This window comes from Oncorhynchus nerka, linkage group LG12 (genome assembly GCF_034236695.1).
Source record: "Oncorhynchus nerka isolate Pitt River linkage group LG12, Oner_Uvic_2.0, whole genome shotgun sequence".
Classification (NCBI taxonomy): Eukaryota; Metazoa; Chordata; class Actinopteri; order Salmoniformes; family Salmonidae; genus Oncorhynchus; species Oncorhynchus nerka.
This window is the reverse complement of record NC_088407.1, coordinates 86277212-86295331: the sequence shown is the minus strand read 5'-3', so window position 1 is coordinate 86295331 and position 18120 is coordinate 86277212. Positions and strand designations below refer to the sequence as shown.

Genomic DNA, 18120 nt, shown 5'->3' with positions numbered 1-18120 from the left:
CCCACCTGTCTCTCTACCTCCCCCTCACCTTCTCCCCACCTGTCTCTCTACCCCCCTCACCTTCTCCCACCTGTCTCTCTACCTCCCCCTCACCTTCTCCCACCTGTCTCTCTACCCCCCCTCACCTTCTCCCACCTGTCTCTCTACCTCCCCCTCACCTTCTCCCACCTGTCTCTCTACCTCCCCCCTCACCTTCTCCCACCTGTCTCTCTACCTCCCCCCTCACCTTCTCCCACCTGTCTCTCTACCCCCCTCACCTTCTCCCACCTGTCTCTCTACCCCCCACCTGTCTCTCTACCTCCCCCCCCACCTCACCTTCTCCCACCTGTCTCTCTCCCCCCCCACCTTCTCCCACCTGTCTCTCTACCTCCCCCCACCTTCTCCCACCTGTCTCTCTACTCCCCCCACCTTCTCCCACCTGTCTCTCTACCTCCCCCCTGTCTCACCTTCTCCCACCTGTCTCTCTACCTCCCCCTCACCTTCTCCCACCTGTCTCTCTACCTCCCCCTCACCTTCTCCCACCTGTCTCTCTACTCCCCCTGTAGGTAAACTGTAATGGTTTCACCATAGAGGATGAGGAGCTGTCTCACCTGGGCTCTGCTGTGTTCCCTGAGTAAGTCTACAATGTTGTCACTGTCTGGACCCATTCGCACCAATGCAATAGCAGTATTCAAAATGTTGGATTTTAAACATTGAGATATTAAATACATGATCGGAATGATAGAATCACAATCATTGCGAATGGATGACACGTCCCTCCCTCTCTCGCCCCTCCCTCTCTCGCCCCTCCCTCTCCCTCCCTCTCTCTCTCGTCCCTCCCTCTCTCGTCCCTCCCTCTCTCGTCCCTCCCTCTCTCGTCCCTCCCTCTCTCGTCCCTCCCTCTCTCGTCCCTCCCTCCCTCCCTCTCTCGTCCCTCCCTCTCTCGTCCCTCCCTCTCTCGTCCCTCCCTCTCTCGTCCCTCCCTCTCTCGTCCCTCCCGTCCCTCCCTCTCCCGTCCCTCCCTCTCTCGTCCCTCCCTCTCTCGTCCCTCCCGTCCCTCCCTCTCTCGTCCCTCCCTCTCTCGTCCCTCCCTCTCTCCTCCCTCCAGTGTAGCATTGATGAACCATAGTTGTAGTCCTAACGTCATCGTCACCTATAAGGGGACAGTAGCTGAGGTACGAGCTGTGCAGGACATCCAGCCTGGAGATGAGGTGAGACCTGGCCTGAACACATGCTGAGACGCAAACGCACTGAGACGCGTACACACGCACACACGCACGCGCTGAGACACACACACACACACACGCACGCACGCGCTGAGACACACACACACACACGCGCACACACGCACGCGCTGAGACACACACACAAACACACACGCACGCACGCACGCGCTGAGACACACACACACACACACACACACACACACACACACACACACATTTTCCTTGTTTTACTTTTTAGGGTTTTTAGGTTCAAACAAGGATCAAACCAAGCCACACACACTGAACACTCACACACTATACCACACACCCAATAAACCTGAACTCTAACCCTTCCTCTCTCTCTCTGTGGAGGTCCTGTTAACCCTTCCTCTCTCTCTGTGGAGGTCCAGTTAACCCTTCCTCTCTCTCTCTCTCTGTGGAGGTCCTGTTAACCCTTCCTCTCTCTCTCTCTCTCTCTCTGTGGAGGTCCTGTTAACCCTTCCTCTCTCTCTCTCTCTCTCTCTGTGGAGGTCCTGTTAACCCTTCCTCTCTCTGTGGAGGTCCTGTTAACCCTTCCTCTCTCTCTCTGTGGAGGTCCTGTTAACCCTTCCTCTCTCTCTCTCTGTGGAGGTCCTGTTAACCCTTCCTCTCTCTGTGGAGGTCCTGTTAACCCTTCCTCTCTCTCTCTCTGTGGAGGTCCTGTTAACCCTTCCTCTCTCTCTCTCTGTGGAGGTCCAGTTAACCCTTTCTCTCTCTGTGGAGGTCCTGTTAACCCTTCCTCTCTCTCTCTCTGTGGAGGTCCTGTTAACCCTTCCTCTCTCTCTCTCTCTGTGGAGGTCCTGTTAACCCTTCCTCTCTCTCTCTGTGGAGGTCCTGTTAACCCTTCCTCTCTCTCTCTCTCTCTCTCTGTGGAGGTCCTGTTAACCCTTCCTCTCTCTCTCTCTCTCTCTCTCTGTGGAGGTCCTGTTAACCCTTCCTCTCTCTCTCTCTCTGTGGAGGTCCTGTTAACCCTTCCTCTCTCTCTCTCTCTGTGGAGGTCCTGTTAACCCTTCCTCTCTCTCTCTCTCTCTGTGGAGGTCCTGTTAACCCTTCCTCTCTCTCTCTCTCTGTGGAGGTCCTGTTAACCCTTCCTCTCTCTGTGGAGGTCCTGTTAACCCTTCCTCTCTCTGTGGAGGTCCTGTTAACCCTTCCTCTCTCTCTCTGTGGAGGTCCTGTTAACCCTTCCTCTCTCTCTCTCTGTGGAGGTCCTGTTAACCCTTCCTCTCTCTGTGGAGGTTGAGTTAACCCTTCCTTTTCATCTCTCTGTGGAGGTCCTGTTAACCCTTTCTCTCTCTCTCTCTCTCTCTCTCTCTCTGTGGAGGTCCTGTTAACCCTTCCTTTTCATCTCTCTGTGGAGGTCCTGTTAACCCTTCCTCTCTCTCTCTCTCTGTGGAGGTCCTGTTAACCCTTCCTCTCTCTCTCTCTGTGGAGGTCCTGTTAACCCTTCCTCTTCCTCTCTCTGTGGAGGTCCTGTTAACCCTTCCTCTTCCTCTCTCTGTGGAGGTCCTGTTAACCCTTCCTCTCTCTCTCTCTCTCTCTGTGGAGGTCCTGTTAACCCTTCCTCTCTCTCTCTCTCTGTGGAGGTCCTGTTAACCCTTCCTCTCTCTCTCTCTCTGTGGAGGTCCTGTTAACCCTTCCTCTCTCTCTCTCTGTGGAGGTCCTGTTAACCCTTCCTCTCTCTCTCTCTCTCTCTGTGGAGGTCCTGTTAACCCTTCCTCTCTCTCTCTCTCTCTCTCTCTCTCTCTCTCTGTGGAGGTCCTGTTAACCCTTTCTCTCTCTCTCTCTCTCTGTGGAGGTCCTGTTAACCCTTCCTCTCTCTCTCTCTCTCTGTGGAGGTCCTGTTAACCCTTCCTCTCTCTGTGGAGGTCCTGTTAACCCTTCCTCTCTCTGTGGAGGTCCTGTTAACCCTTCCTCTCTCTGTGGAGGTCCTGTTAACCCTTCCTCTCTCTGTGGAGGTCCTGTTAACCCTTCCTCTCTCTGTGGAGGTCCTGTTAACCCTTCCTCTCTGTGGAGGTCCTGTTAACCCTTCCTCTCTCTGTGGAGGTCCTGTTAACCCTTCCTCTCTCTGTGGATGTCCTGTTAACCCTTCCTCTCTCTGTGGAGGTCCTGTTAACCCTTCCTCTCTCTCTCTCTCTCTGTGGAGGTCCTGTTAACCCTTCCTCTCTCTCTCTTTGGAGGTCCTGTTAACCCTTCCTCTCTCTCTCTCTCTCTCTGTAGAGGTCCTGTTAACCCTTCCTCTCTCTCTCTCTCTCTGTGGCGGTCCTGTTAACCCTTCCTCTCTCTCTCTCTCTCTCTCTGTGGCGGTCCTGTTAACCCTTCCTCTCTCTCTCTCTCTCTGTGGCGGTCCTGTTAACCCTTCCTCTCTCTCTCTCTCTCTGTGGAGGTCCTGTTAACCCTTCCTCTTCCTCTCTCTGTGGAGGTCCTGTTAACCCTTCCTCTTCCTCTCTCTGTGGAGGTCCTGTTAACCCTTCCTCTCTCTCTCTCTCTGTGGAGGTCCTGTTAACCCTTCCTCTCTCTCTCTCTGTGGAGGTCCTGTTAACCCTTCCTCTCCCTGTGGAGGTCCTGTTAACCCTTCCTCTCTCTCTCTCTGTGGAGGTCCTGTTAACCCTTCCTCTCTCTCTCTCTGTGGAGGTCCTGTTAACCCTTCCTCTCTCTCTCTCTGTGGAGGTCCTGTTAACCCTTCCTCTCTCTCTCTCTGTGGAGGTCCAGTTAACCCTTCCTCTCTCTCTCTGTGGAGGTCCTGTTAACCCTTCCTCTCTCTCTCTCTGTGGAGGTCCTGTTAACCCTTCCTCTCTCTCTCTCTGTGGAGGTCCTGTTAACCCTTCCTCTCTCTCTCTCTGTGGAGGTCCTGTTAACCCTTCCTCTCTCTCTCTCTCTGTGGAGGTCCTGTTAACCCTTCCTCTCTCTCTCTGTCTCTCTCTGTGGAGGTCCTGTTAACCCTTCCTCTCTCTCTCCTTCTCTGTGGAGGTCCTGTTAACCCTTCCTCTCTCTGTGGAGGTCCTGTTAACCCTTCCTCTCTCTCTCTCTGTGGAGGTCCTGTTAACCCTTCCTCTCTCTGTGGAGGTCCTGTTAACCCTTCCTCTCTCTCTCTCTGTGGAGGTCCTGTTAACCCTTCCTCTCTCTGTGGAGGTCCAGTTAACCCTTCCTTTTCATCTCTCTGTGGAGGTCCTGTTAACCCTTTCTCTCTCTCTCTCTCTCTCTCTCTCTCTCTCTGTGGAGGTCCTGTTAACCCTTCCTTTTCATCTCTCTGTGGAGGTCCTGTTAACCCTTCCTCTCTCTCTCTGTGGAGGTCCTGTTAACCCTTCCTCTCTCTCTCTGTGGAGGTCCTGTTAACCCTTCCTCTCTCTCTCTCTGTGGAGGTCCTGTTAACCCTTCCTCTTCCTCTCTCTGTGGAGGTCCTGTTAACCCTTCCTCTCTTCCTCTCTGTGGAGGTCCTGTTAACCCTTCCTCTCTCTCTCTCTCTGTGGAGGTCCTGTTAACCCTTCCTCTCTCTCTCTCTCTGTGGAGGTCCTGTTAACCCTTCCTCTCTCTCTCTCTCTGTGGAGGTCCTGTTAACCCTTCCTCTCTCTCTCTCTGTGGAGGTCCTGTTAACCCTTCCTCTCTCTCTCTCTGTGGAGGTCCTGTTAACCCTTCCTCTCTATCTCTCTCTCTCTCTGTGGAGGTCCTGTTAACCCTTCCTCTCTCTCTCTCTCTCTCTCTCTCTCTCTCTCTCTCTGTGGAGGTCCTGTTAACCCTTCCTCTCTCTGTGGAGGTCCTGTTAACCCTTCCTCTCTCTGTGGAGGTCCTGTTAACCCTTCCTCTCTCTGTGGAGGTCCTGTTAACCCTTCCTCTCTCTGTGGAGGTCCTGTTAACCCTTCCTCTCTCTGTGGAGGTCCTGTTAACCCTTCCTCTCTCTGTGGAGGTCCTGTTAACCCTTCCTCTCTCTGTGGAGGTCCTGTTAACCCTTCCTCTCTCTGTGGAGGTCCTGTTAACCCTTCCTCTCTCTCTCTCTGTGGAGGTCCTGTTAACCCTTCCTCTCTCTGTGGAGGTCCTGTTAACCCTTCCTCTCTCTGTGGAGGTCCTGTTAACCCTTCCTCTCTCTGTGGAGGTCCTGTTAACCCTTCCTCTCTCTCTCTCTCTGTGGAGGTCCTGTTAACCCTTCCTCTCTCTCTCTCTCTGTGGAGGTCCTGTTAACCCTTCCTCTCTCTCTCTCTCTCTGTGGAGGTCCTGTTAACCCTTCCTCTTCCTCTCTCTGTGGAGGTCCTGTTAACCCTTCCTCTTCCTCTCTCTGTGGAGGTCCTGTTAACCCTTCCTCTTCCTCTCTCTGTGGAGGTCCTGTTAACCCTTTCTCTCTCTCTCTCTGTGGAGGTCCTGTTAACCCGTCCTCTCTCTCTCTCTCTCTGTGGAGGTCCTGTTAACCCTTCCTCTCTCTCTCTCTGTGGAGGTCCTGTTAACCCTTCCTCTCTCTCTCTCTGTGGAGGTCCTGTTAACCCTTCCTCTCTCTCTCTCTCTCTCTCTCTCTCTCTCTCTCTCTCTCTCTCTCTCTCTCTGTGGAGGTCCTGTTAACCCTTCCTCTTCCTCTCTCTGTGGAGGTCCTGTTAACCCTTCCTCTCTCTCTCTCTCTGTGGAGGTCCTGTTAACCCTTCCTCTCTCTCTCTCTCTGTGGAGGTCCTGTTAACCCTTCCTCTCTCTCTCTCTCTGTGGAGGTCCTGTTAACCCTTCCTCTCTCTCTCTCTCTGTGGAGGTCCAGTTAACCCTTCCTCTCTCTGTGGAGGTCCTGTTAACCCTTCCTCTCTCTCTCTCCTTCTCTGTGGAGGTCCTGTTAACCCTTCCTCTCTCTGTGGAGGTCCTGTTAACCCTTCCTCTCTCTCTCTGTGGAGGTCCTGTTAACCCTTCCTCTCTCTCTCTCTGTGGAGGTCCTGTTAACCCTTCCTCTCTCTGTGGAGGTCCTGTTAACCCTTCCTCTCTCTCTCTCTGTGGAGGTCCTGTTAACCCTTCCTCTCTCTGTGGAGGTCCAGTTAACCCTTCCTTTTCATCTCTCTGTGGAGGTCCTGTTAACCCTTTCTCTCTCTCTCTCTCTCTCTCTCTCTCTCTCTGTGGAGGTCCTGTTAACCCTTCCTTTTCATCTCTCTGTGGAGGTCCTGTTAACCCTTCCTCTCTCTCTGTGGAGGTCCTGTTAACCCTTCCTCTCTCTCTGTGGAGGTCCTGTTAACCCTTCCTCTCTCTCTCTCTGTGGAGGTCCTGTTAACCCTTCCTCTTCCTCTCTCTGTGGAGGTCCTGTTAACCCTTCCTCTCTCTCTCTCTCTCTGTGGAGGTCCTGTTAACCCTTCCTCTCTCTCTCTCTCTGTGGAGGTCCTGTTAACCCTTCCTCTCTCTCTCTCTCTCTGTGGAGGTCCTGTTAACCCTTCCTCTCTCTCTCTCTCTCTGTGGAGGTCCTGTTAACCCTTCCTCTCTCTCTCTCTGTGGAGGTCCTGTTAACCCTTCCTCTCTCTCTCTCTCTCTGTGGAGGTCCTGTTAACCCTTCCTCTCTCTCTCTCTCTCTGGAGGTCCTGTTAACCCTTCCTCTCTCTCTCTCTCTGTGGAGGTCCTGTTAACCCTTCCTCTCTCTCTCTCTCTCTCTCTCTCTCTGTGGAGGTCCTGTTAACCCTTCCTCTCTCTCTCTCTCTCTCTCTCTCTGTGGAGGTCCTGTTAACCCTTTCTCTTCCTCTCTCTGTGGAGGTCCTGTTAACCCTTCCTCTCTCTCTCTCTCTGTGGAGGTCCTGTTAACCCTTCCTCTCTCTCTCTCTCTGTGGAGGTCCTGTTAACCCTTCCTCTCTCTCTCCTCCCTTCCTCTCTCTCTCTGTGGAGGTCCTGTTAACCCTTCCTCTCTCTCTCTCTCTGTGGAGGTCCTGTTAACCCTTCCTCTCTCTCTCTGTGGAGGTCCTGTTAACCCTTCCTCTCTCTCTCTCTCTCTGTGGAGGTCCTGTTAACCCTTCCTCTCTCTCTCTCTCTGTGGAGGTCCTGTTAACCCTTCCTCTCTCTCTCTCTGTGGAGGTCCTGTTAACCCTTCCTCTCTCTCTCTCTGTGGAGGTCCTGTTAACCCTTCCTCTCTCTCTCTCTCTCTGTGGAGGTCCTGTTAACCCTTCCTCTCTCTCTCTGTGGAGGTCCTGTTAACCCTTCCTCTCTCTCTGTGGAGGTCCTGTTAACCCTTCCTCTCTCTCTCTGTGGAGGTCCTGTTAACCCTTCCTTCCTCTCTGTGGAGGTCCTGTTAACCCTTCCTCTCTCTGTGGAGGTCCTGTTAACCCTTCCTCTCTCTGTGGAGGTCCTGTTAACCCTTCCTCTCTCTGTGGAGGTCCTGTTAACCCTTCCTCTCTCTGTGGAGGTCCTGTTAACCCTTCCTCTCTCTGTGGAGGTCCTGTTAACCCTTCCTCTCTCTCTCTGTGGAGGTCCTGTTAACCCTTCCTCTCTCTGTGGAGGTCCTGTTAACCCTTCCTCTCTCTCTCTCTCTCTCTCTGTGGAGGTCCTGTTAACCCTTCCTCTCTCTCTCTCTCTGTGGAGGTCCTGTTAACCCTTCCTCTTCCTCTCTCTGTGGAGGTCCTGTTAACCCTTCCTCTTCCTCTCTCTCTGTGGAGGTCCTGTTAACCCTTCCTCTCTCTCTCTCTCTGTGGGAGGTCCTGTTAACCCGTCCTCTCTCTCTCTCTCTCTCTCTCTCTCTCTGTGGAGGTCCTGTTAACCCTTCCTCTCTCTGTGGAGGTCCTGTTAACCCTTCCTCTCTCTGTGGAGGTCCTGTTAACCCTTCCTCTCTCTGTGGAGGTCCTGTTAACCCTTCCTCTCTCTCTGTGAGGTCCTGTTAACCCTTCCTCTCTCTGTGGAGGTCCTGTTAACCCTTCCTCTCTGTGGAGGTCCTGTTAACCCTTCCTCTCTCTGTGGGAGGTCCTGTTAACCCTTCCTCTCTCTGTGGAGGTCCTGTTAACCCTTCCTCTCTCTGTGGAGGTCCTGTTAACCCTTCCTCTCTCTGTGGAGGTCCTGTTAACCCTTCCTCTCTCTGTGGGAGGTCCTGTTAACCCTTCCTCTCTCTCTCTCTCTCTGTGGAGGTCCTGTTAACCCTTCCTCTCTCTCTCTGTGGAGGTCCTGTTAACCCTTCCTCTCTCTGTGGAGGTCCTGTTAACCCTTCCTCTCTCTGTGGAGGTCCTGTTAACCCTTCCTCTCTCTGTGGAGGTCCTGTTAACCCTTCCTCTCTCTGTGGAGGTCCTGTTAACCCTTCCTCTCTCTGTGGAGGTCCTGTTAACCCTTCCTCTCTCTGTGGAGGTCCTGTTAACCCTTCCTTCCTCTCTGTGGAGGTCCTGTTAACCCTTCCTCTCTCTCTCTGTGGAGGTCCTGTTAACCCTTCCTCTCTCTGTGGAGGTCCTGTTAACCCTTCCTCTCTCTGTGGAGGTCCTGTTAACCCTTCCTCTCTCTGTGGAGGTCCTGTTAACCCTTCCTCTCTCTGTGGAGGTCCTGTTAACCCTTCCTCTCTCTCTCTCTCTCTCTCTGTGGAGGTCCTGTTAACCCTTCCTCTCTCTCTCTCTCTGTGGAGGTCCTGTTAACCCTTCCTCTTCCTCTCTCTGTGGAGGTCCTGTTAACCCTTCCTCTTCCTCTCTCTGTGGAGGTCCTGTTAACCCTTCCTCTCTCTCTCTCTCTCTGTGGAGGTCCTGTTAACCCGTCCTCTCTCTCTCTCTCTCTGTGGAGGTCCTGTTAACCCTTCCTCTCTCTCTCTCTGTGGAGGTCCTGTTAAGCCTTCCTCTCTCTCTCTCTGTGGAGGTCCTGTTAACCCTTCCTCTCTCTCTCTCTCTCTCTCTCTCTCTCTCTCTGTGGAGGTCCTGTTAACCCTTCCTCTCTCTGTGGAGGTCCTGTTAACCCTTCCTCTCTCTCTCTCTGTGGAGGTCCTGTTAACCCTTCCTCTCTCTCTCTCTCTGTGGAGGTCCTGTTAACCCTTCCTCTCTCTCTCTGTGGAGGTCCAGTTAACCCTTCCTCTCTCTGTGGAGGTCCTGTTAACCCTTCCTCTCTCTCTCTCTCTCTCTCTGTGGAGGTCCTGTTAACCCTTCCTCTCTCTCTCTCTCTCTCTGTGGAGGTCCTGTTAACCCTTCCTCTCTCTCTCTCTCTGTGGAGGTCCTGTTAACCCTTCCTCTCTCTCTCTCTCTCTGGAGGTCCTGTTAACCCTTCTCTCTCTCTCTCTCTGTGGAGGTCCTGTTAACCCTTCCTCTCTCTCTCTCTCTCTCTCTCTGTGGAGGTCCTGTTAACCCTTCCTCTCTCTCTCTGTGGAGGTCCTGTTAACTCTTCCTCTCTCTGTGGAGGTCCTGTTAACCCTTTCTCTTCCTCTCTCTGTGGAGGTCCTGTTAACCCTTCCTCTCTCTCTCTCTCTGTGGAGGTCCTGTTAACCCTTCCTCTCTCTCTCTCTCTGTGGAGGTCCTGTTAACCCTTCCTCTCTCTCTCTCTCTCTGTGGAGGTCCTGTTAACCCTTCCTCTCTCTCTCTCTCTGTGGAGGTCCTGTTAACCCTTCCTCTCTCTCTCTCTCTCTCTGTGGAGGTCCTGTTAACCCTTCCTCTCTCTGTGGAGGTCCTGTTAACCCTTCCTCTCTCTGTGGAGGTCCTGTTAACCCTTCCTCTCTCTGTGGAGGTCCTGTTAACCCTTCCTCTCTCTGTGGAGGTCCTGTTAACCCTTCCTCTCTCTCTCTGTGGAGGTCCTGTTAACCCTTCCTCTCTCTCTCTTTGTGGAGGTCCTGTTAACCCTTCCTCTCTCTCTCTCTGTGGAGGTCCTGTTAACCCTTCCTCTCTCTCTCTCTCTCTCTCTCTCTGTGGAGGTCCAGTTAACCCTTCCTCTCTCTCTGTGGAGGTCCTGTTAACCCTTCCTCTTCCTCTCTCTGTGGAGGTCCTGTTAACCCTTCCTCTTCCTCTCTCTGTGGAGGTCCTGTTAACCCTTTCTCTTCCTCTCTCTGTGGAGGTCCTGTTAACCCTTCCTCTCTCTCTCTCTCTCTCTCTGTGGAGGTCCTGTTAACCCTTCCTCTCTCTCTCTCTCTGTGGAGGTCCTGTTAACCCTTCCTCTCTCTCTCTCTGTGGAGGTCCTGTTAACCCTTCCTCTCTCTCTCTCTGTGGAGGTCCTGTTAACCCTTCCTCTTCCACTCTCTGTGGAGGTCCTGTTAACCCTTCCTCTCTCTCTCTCTGTGGAGGTCCTGTTAACCCTTCCTCTTCCTCTCTCTGTGGAGGTCCTGTTAACCCTTCCTCTCTCTCTCTCTGTGGAGGTCCTGTTAACCCTTTCTCTTCCTCTCTCTGTGGAGGTCCTGTTAACCCTTCCTCTCTCTCTCTCTGTGGAGGTCCTGTTAACCCTTCCTCTCTCTCTCTCTGTGGAGGTCCTGTTAACCCTTCCTCTCTCTCTCTCTGTGGAGGTCCTGTTAACCCTTCCTCTCTCTCTCTCTCTCTCTCTCTCTCTGTGGAGGTCCTGTTAACCCTTCCTCTTCCTCTCTCTGTGGAGGTCCTGTTAACCCTTCCTCTCTCTCTCTCTCTGTGGAGGTCCTGTTAACCCTTCCTCTCTCTCTCTCTCTCTGTGGAGGTCCTGTTAACCCTTCCTCTCTCTCTCTCTCTCTCTGTGGAGGTCCTGTTAACCCTTCCTCTCTCTCTCTCTGTGGAGGTCCTGTTAACCCTTCCTCTCTCTCTGTGGAGGTCCTGTTAACCCTTCCTCTCTCTGTGGAGGTCCTGTTAACCCTTCCTCTCTCTCTCTCTCTGTGGAGGTCCTGTTAACCCTTCCTCTCTCTCTCTTTGTGGAGGTCCTGTTAACCCTTCCTCTCTCTCTCTCTGTGGAGGTCCTGTTAACCCTTCCTCTCTCTCTCTCTCTCTCTCTCTCTCTCTGTGGAGGTCCAGTTAACCCTTCCTCTCTCTCTGTGGAGGTCCTGTTAACCCTTCCTCTTCCTCTCTCTGTGGAGGTCCTGTTAACCCTTCCTCTCTCTCTCTCTGTGGAGGTCCTGTTAACCCTTTCTCTTCCTCTCTCTGTGGAGGTCCTGTTAACCCTTCCTCTCTCTCTCTCTCTGTGGAGGTCCTGTTAACCCTTCCTCTCTCTCTCTCTCTCTCTCTCTCTCTCTCTGTGGAGGTCCTGTTAACCCTTCCTCTCTCTCTCTCTGTGGAGGTCCTGTTAACCCTTCCTCTCTCTCTCTCTCTGTGGAGGTCCTGTTAACCCTTCCTCTCTCTCTCTCTGTGGAGGTCCTGTTAACCCTTCCTCTCTCTCTCTCTCTGTGGAGGTCCTGTTAACCCTTCCTCTCTCTCTCTCTCTGTGGAGGTCCTGTTAACCCTTCCTCTCTCTCTCTCTGTGGAGGTCCTGTTAACCCTTCCTCTCTCTCTCTCTGTGGAGGTCCTGTTAACCCTTCCTCTTCCTCTCTCTGTGGAGGTCCTGTTAACCCTTCCTCTCTCTCTCTCTGTGGAGGTCCTGTTAACCCTTTCTCTTCCTCTCTCTGTGGAGGTCCTGTTAACCCTTCTCTCTCTCTCTCTCTCTCTCTCTCTCTCTCTCTCTCTGTGGAGGTCCTGTTAACCCTTCCTCTCTCTCTCTCTGTGGAGGTCCTGTTAACCCTTCCTCTCTCTCTCTCTGTGGAGCTCCTGTTAACCCTTCCTCTCTCTCTCTCTGTGGAGGTCCTGTTAACCCTTCCTCTCTCTCTCTCTGTGGAGGTCCTGTTAACCCTTCCTCTCTCTGTGGAGGTCCTGTTAACCCTTCCTCTCTCTCTCTCTCTGTGGAGGTCCAGTTAACCCTTCCTCTCTCTCTCTCTCTCTGTGGAGGTCCAGTTAACCCTTCCTCTCTCTCTCTCTCTGTGGAGGTCCTGTTAACCCTTCCTCTTTCTCTCTCTGTGGAGGTCCTGTTAACCCTTCCTCTCTCTCTCTCTCTGTGGAGGTCCTGTTAACCCTTCCTCTCTCTCTCTCTGTGGAGGTCCTGTTAACCCTTCCTCTCTCTCTCTCTGTGGAGGTCATGTTAACCCTTCCTCTCTCTCTCTCTCTCTGTGGAGGTCATGTTAACCCTTCCTCTCTCTCTCTCTCTCTCTCTGTGGAGGTCATGTTAACCCTTCCTCTCTCTCTCTCTCTCTGTGGAGGTCATGTTAACCCTTCCTCTCTCTCTCTCTGTGGAGGTCCTGTTAACCCTTCCTCTCTCTGTGGAGGTCCAGTTAACCCTTCCTCTCTCTCTCTCTTTGGAGGTCCTGTTAACCCTTCCTCTTCCTCTCTCTGTGGAGGTCCTGTTAACCCTTTCTCTCTCTCTCTCTGTGGAGGTCCAGTTAACCCTTTCTCTTCCTCTCTCTGTGGAGGTCCAGTTAACCCTTTCTCTTCCTCTCTCTGTGGAGGTCCAGTTAACCCTTTCTCTTCCTCTCTCTGTGGAGGTCCTGTTAACCCTTCCTCTCTCTCTCTCTGTGGAGGTCCTGTTAACCCTTCCTCTCTCTGTGGAGGTCCAGTTAACCCTTCCTCTCTCTCTCTCTGTGGAGGTCCTGTTAACCCTTCCTCTCTCTGTGGAGGTCCAGTTAACCCTTCCTCTCTCTCTCTCTGTGGAGGTCCTGTTAACCCTTCCTCTCTCTCTCTCTGTGGAGGTCCTCTTAACCCTTCCTCTCTTTGTGTAGATCTTCAACAGTTACATTGACCTGCTCTACCCGACAGACGACAGGAACGAGAGACTGAGGGATTCATACTTCTTTACCTGCGTGTGTAATGAGTGTGCCACACGGTCTAAGGTACAGTACAATAACTTAGTAACCACAGACATACAAACCAGACCATAATAGGTCACTGTAACTAGCGCACAGCCTATGAAAACACTACTACTACCACTATTACTACTACTACCAATGCTATTACTATTACCAATACTACTATTACTACTACCATTGCTGCTACTACTACTACTATTATTACAACTACTACTACTACTATTATTACAACTACTACTACTAGTATTACTACTACTACTACTAGTATTACTACTACTAGTATTACTACTATTACTACTACTATTACTACTACTATTACTACTACTACTACTAGTATTACTACTACTACTACTAGTATTACTACTACTACTACTAGTATTACTACTACTACTACTAGTATTACTACTACTACTAGTATTACTACTACTACTACTACTACTACTACTATTACTACTAGTATTACAACTACTACTACTAGTATTACTACTATTACTACTACTATTACTACTACTATTACTACTACTACTAGTATTACTACTACTAGTATTACTACTACTACTACTAGTATTACTACTACTAGTATTACTACTATTACTACTAGTATTACTACTATTACTACTACTATTACTACTACTATTACTACTACTACTAGTATTACTACTACTACTACTACTAGTATTACTACTACTACTACTAGTATTACTACTACTACTACTATTATTACAACTACTACTACTAGTATTACTACTACTACTACTAGTATTACTACTACTAGTATTACTACTATTACTACTACTATTACTACTACTATTACTACTACTACTAGTATTACTACTACTACTACTACTAGTATTACTACTACTACTACTACTACTACTACTACTAGTATTACTACTACTACTACTACTACTACTACTAGTATTACTACTAGTATTACTACTAGTATTACTACTAGTATTACTACTACTAGTATTACTACCACTACTACTACTACTAGTATTATTACTACTAGTATTACTACTACTGGTATTATTACTAGTATTACTACTACTGGTATTATTACTAGTATTACCACTACTGGTATTATTACTGGTATTATTACTAGTATTACCACTACTAGTATTACCACTACTAGTATTACCACTACTAGTATTACCACTACTACTACTAGTATTACTACTACTACTACTAGTATTACCACTACTAGTATTACCACTACTAGTATTACCACTACTACTAGTATTACCACTACTACTACTATTACTACTAGTATTACTATTACTACTAGTATTACTACTGCTACTACTACTAGTATTACTACTACTAGTATTACTATTGCTACTATTACTATTACTACTATTACTACTACTACTAGTAGTATTACTATTGCTACTATTACTACTACTACTACTAGTACTATTGCTACTATTACTACTACTACTAGTACTACTGCTACTAGTACTAGTACTACTACTACTACTACTACTACTACTAGTATTTCTATTGCTACTATTACTACTAGTATTACTATTACTACTAGTATTACTATTACTACTAGTATTACTATTACTACTAGTATTACTATTACTACTAGTATTACTACTACTAGTATTACTTCCAATTCTACTATTACTACTACCACTACTACTACTACTACTACTACTACTACTACTAGCAGCCCTGGTGTAAACCTACAGGAGGGTATCTCTCCAGGAACAGGGCTAACCTTCTCCTCTTCCCTCTCCATACAAGACAAGGACAATTCTTAAAACTGGGTGGGTCACACACTGTGACTGCAGTAAAGGTGCGAGACGCACTGCAGTAAAGAAGACTGCAGCCGTGTGTGTGTTAGTTATTGGTTTGTGTGTCCTCGTGTGAAAACTAGAATACATGCAATCCCTTCTGGAGCCATTCTAGCCCTAATTTCTTTCAGTTTCACATGTCTCTCTTTTTTGTCCCTTTCTTCTCTCTCTCTCTCCTGTGTCTCTTCTGTGTCTCTTCTCTCTTTCTTCTCTCTTTTGTCTCTTCTGTCTCTCTCTCCTGTCTCTCTCTCCTGTCTCTCCTGTCTCTCCTGTCTCTCTCTCCTGTCTCTCCTGTCTCTCTCTCTCTCCTGTGTCTCTCTCTCCTGTGTCTCTCTCTCCTGTGTCTCTCTCTTCTGTGTCTCTCTTGTCTCTCTCTACTGTCTCTCCTGTCTCTCTCTCTCTCCTGTGTCTCTCTTTCTGTCTCTCTCTCCTGCCTCTCTCTCCTGTCTCTCCTGTCTCTCTCTCTCTCCTGTCTCTCTCTCTTCTGTGTCTCTCTTGTCTCTCTCTACTGTCTCTAGGATGGAGGTAAGATGGCGCTTCAAAAGTTGAGCTCTCCCCCACAGCCAGAGGAGGTCAGAAAGATGGTTCACTATGCCAGGAATGTTATTGAGGAGTTCCGTAGAGCTAAGCACTACAAGAATATCCTTTTCCCTACTGTATACCTCTTAGTTTCTACGAGCTAAGCACTACAAGAATATCCTTTTCCCTACTGTATACCTCTTAGTTTCTACGAGCTAAGCACTACAAGAATATCCTTTTCCCTACTGTATACCTCTTAGTTTCTACGAGCTAAGCACTACAAGAATATCCTTTTCCCTACTGTATACCTCTTAGTTTCTACGAGCTAAGCACTACAAGAATATCCTTTTCCCTACTGTATACCTCTTAGTTTCTACGAGCTAAGCACTACAAGAATATCCTTTTCCCTACTGTATACCTCTTAGTTTCTACGAGCTAAGCACTACAAGAATATCCTTTTCCCTACTGTATACCTCTTAGTTTCTACGAGCTAAGCACTACAAGAATATCCTTTTCCCTACTGTATACCTCTTAGTTTCTACGCATCCTTCGCTCTCTCTCTCCCTCGCTCAAATCAGTTTATTTGTCACGTGCACAATATAGTGAGTGGTAAAGTGAAATGCTTAATTGCCTCTCTTCCTCAACAGCGTAAAGTAAATTAGGGAATCAACAGCGTAAAGTAAATTAGAGAATCAACAGAGTAAAGTAAATTAGTGATCTATGTGCTGTATTGAGTCCCTAACCCCCTAGCACCACCCTAGTGATCTATGTGCTGTATTGAGTCTAACCCTCTAGCACCACCCTAGTGATCTATGAGCTGTATTGAGTCCCTAACCCTCTACACCACCCTAGTGATCTATGTGCTGTATTGAGTCCCTAACCCTCTAGCACCACCCTAGTGATCTGCAGAGTTCTGTCCAGGTCTGTGCCCAAACATTTATTTTAAAAATCCACCTCTCCAGAAATAAATCTCACTGTTTTCGCTTGTTATAGACCCCCTCTCAGGCCCCAGCTGGGCCCTGGGCACCGTATGTGAATTAATTGCCCCCCATTTATCTTCAGAGTTCGTACTGTTAGGTGACCTAACCTGGGATATGCTTAACACTCCGGCTGTCCTACATTCTAAGCTAGATGCCCTCAATCTCACACAAATCAAGGAACCTACCAGGTACAACCCGAAATCCGTAAACACGGGCACCCTCATAGATGTCATCCTGACCAACCGGCCCTCTAAATACACCTCTGCTGTCTTCAACCAGAATCTCAGCGATCACTGTCTCATTGCCTGTTCGCTACGGGTCCGCGGACAAACGACCACCCCTCATCACTGTCAAACGCTCCCTAAAACACTTCAGCGAGCAGGCCTTTCTAATCGACCTGCCCCGGGTATCCTGGAAGGATATTGACCTAATTCCGTCAGTAGAGGTCGCCTGGTTATTCTTTAAAAGTGTTTTTCTCACCATCTTAAATAAGCCCCATTCAAAAAATGTAGAACCAGGAACAGATATAGCCCTTGGTTCACCCCAGATCTGACTGCCCTTGACCAGCACAAAAACATCCTGTGGCGTACTGCATTAGCATCGAATAGCCCCCGCGATATGCAACTTTTCAGGGAAGTTAGGAACCAATATACACAGGCAGTTAGGAAAGCTAAGGCTAGCTTTTTCAAACAGAAATTTGCATCCTGTAGCACAAACTCCAAAAAGTTCTGGGACACTGTAAAGTCCATGGAGAATAAGAGAACCTCCTCCCAGCTGTTCATTGCTCTGAGGCTAGGAGGCTAGGAAACATTTTCATCACCGATAAATCCATCCAATTTCAATTTAGCATTTTTCTACGGCTGGCCATGCTTTCCACCTGGCTACCCATACCCCGGTCAACTGCCCTGCACCCCCCACAGCAACTTGCCCAAGCCTTCCCATTTCTCCTTCACCCAAATCCAGATAGCTGATGTTCTAGAAGAGCTGCAAAATCTGGACAACTACAAATCAAAAGGGCTAGACAATCTAGACCCTTTCTTTCTAAAATGATCTGCCGCAATTGTTGCAACCCCTATTACTAGCCTGTTCAACCTCTCTTTCATATTGTCTGAGATTCCCAAAGATTGGAAAGCTGCCGCGGTCATCCCCCTCTTCAAAGGGGGAGACGATCTAGACCCAAACTGTTACAGACCTATATCCATCCTACCCTGCCTTTCTAAAGTCTTTGAAAGCCAAGTTAACAAACAGATCACCGACCATTTTGAATCTCACTTTACCTTCTCCGGTATGCAATCTGGTTTCCGAGTTGGTTATGGGTGCACCTCAGCCACGCTCAAGGTCCTAAACTATATCATAACCGCCATCGTTAAAAGACAATACTGTGCAGCCGTCTTCATCGACCTGGCCAAGGCTTTCGACTCTGTCAATCACCGCATTCTTATCGGCAGACTCAACAGCCTTGGTTTCTCAAATGATTGCCTCGCCTGGTTCACCAACTACTTCTCAGACAGAGTTCAGTGTGTCCGGACCTCTGGCAGTCTCTGAGGGTGCCACAGGGTTCAATTCTCGGGCCGACTATTTGCTCTGTATACATCAATGATGTAGCTCTTACTGCTGGTGATTCTCTGAGCCACCTCTATGCAGACAACACCATTCTGTATACTTCTGGCCCTTCTTTGGACACTGTGTTAACTTACCTCCAGACGAGCTTCAATGTCATACAACCTCCAACTGCTCTTAAAAGCTAGTAAATGAAATGCATGCTCTTCTACCGATTGCTGGACAACTACAAATACCTAGGTGTCTGGCTAGACTGTAAACTCTCCTTCCAGACTCACATCAAACATCTCCAATCCATAATTAAAACTAGAATCGGCTTCCTATTTCGCAACAAAGAATCCTTCACTCATGCTGCCAAACATACCCCCGTA

The 18120-nt window shown here is 49.3% G+C and overlaps 1 protein-coding gene across 1 annotated transcript in view; it reads left to right on the top strand.

The window, feature by feature from the left end:
• LOC115124724 (N-lysine methyltransferase SMYD2-A-like) overlaps positions 1–18120 on the top strand; it is a 59173-nt gene that overhangs the window by 37367 nt on the left and 3686 nt on the right. The window contains exons 6-9 of the mRNA XM_065025905.1: positions 546–613; positions 1088–1190; positions 12802–12912; positions 15209–15329. Coding sequence (XP_064881977.1) covers positions 546–613; positions 1088–1190; positions 12802–12912; positions 15209–15329 — 403 coding nt within the window. The remainder of the gene's footprint in view (positions 1–545; positions 614–1087; positions 1191–12801; positions 12913–15208; positions 15330–18120) is intronic.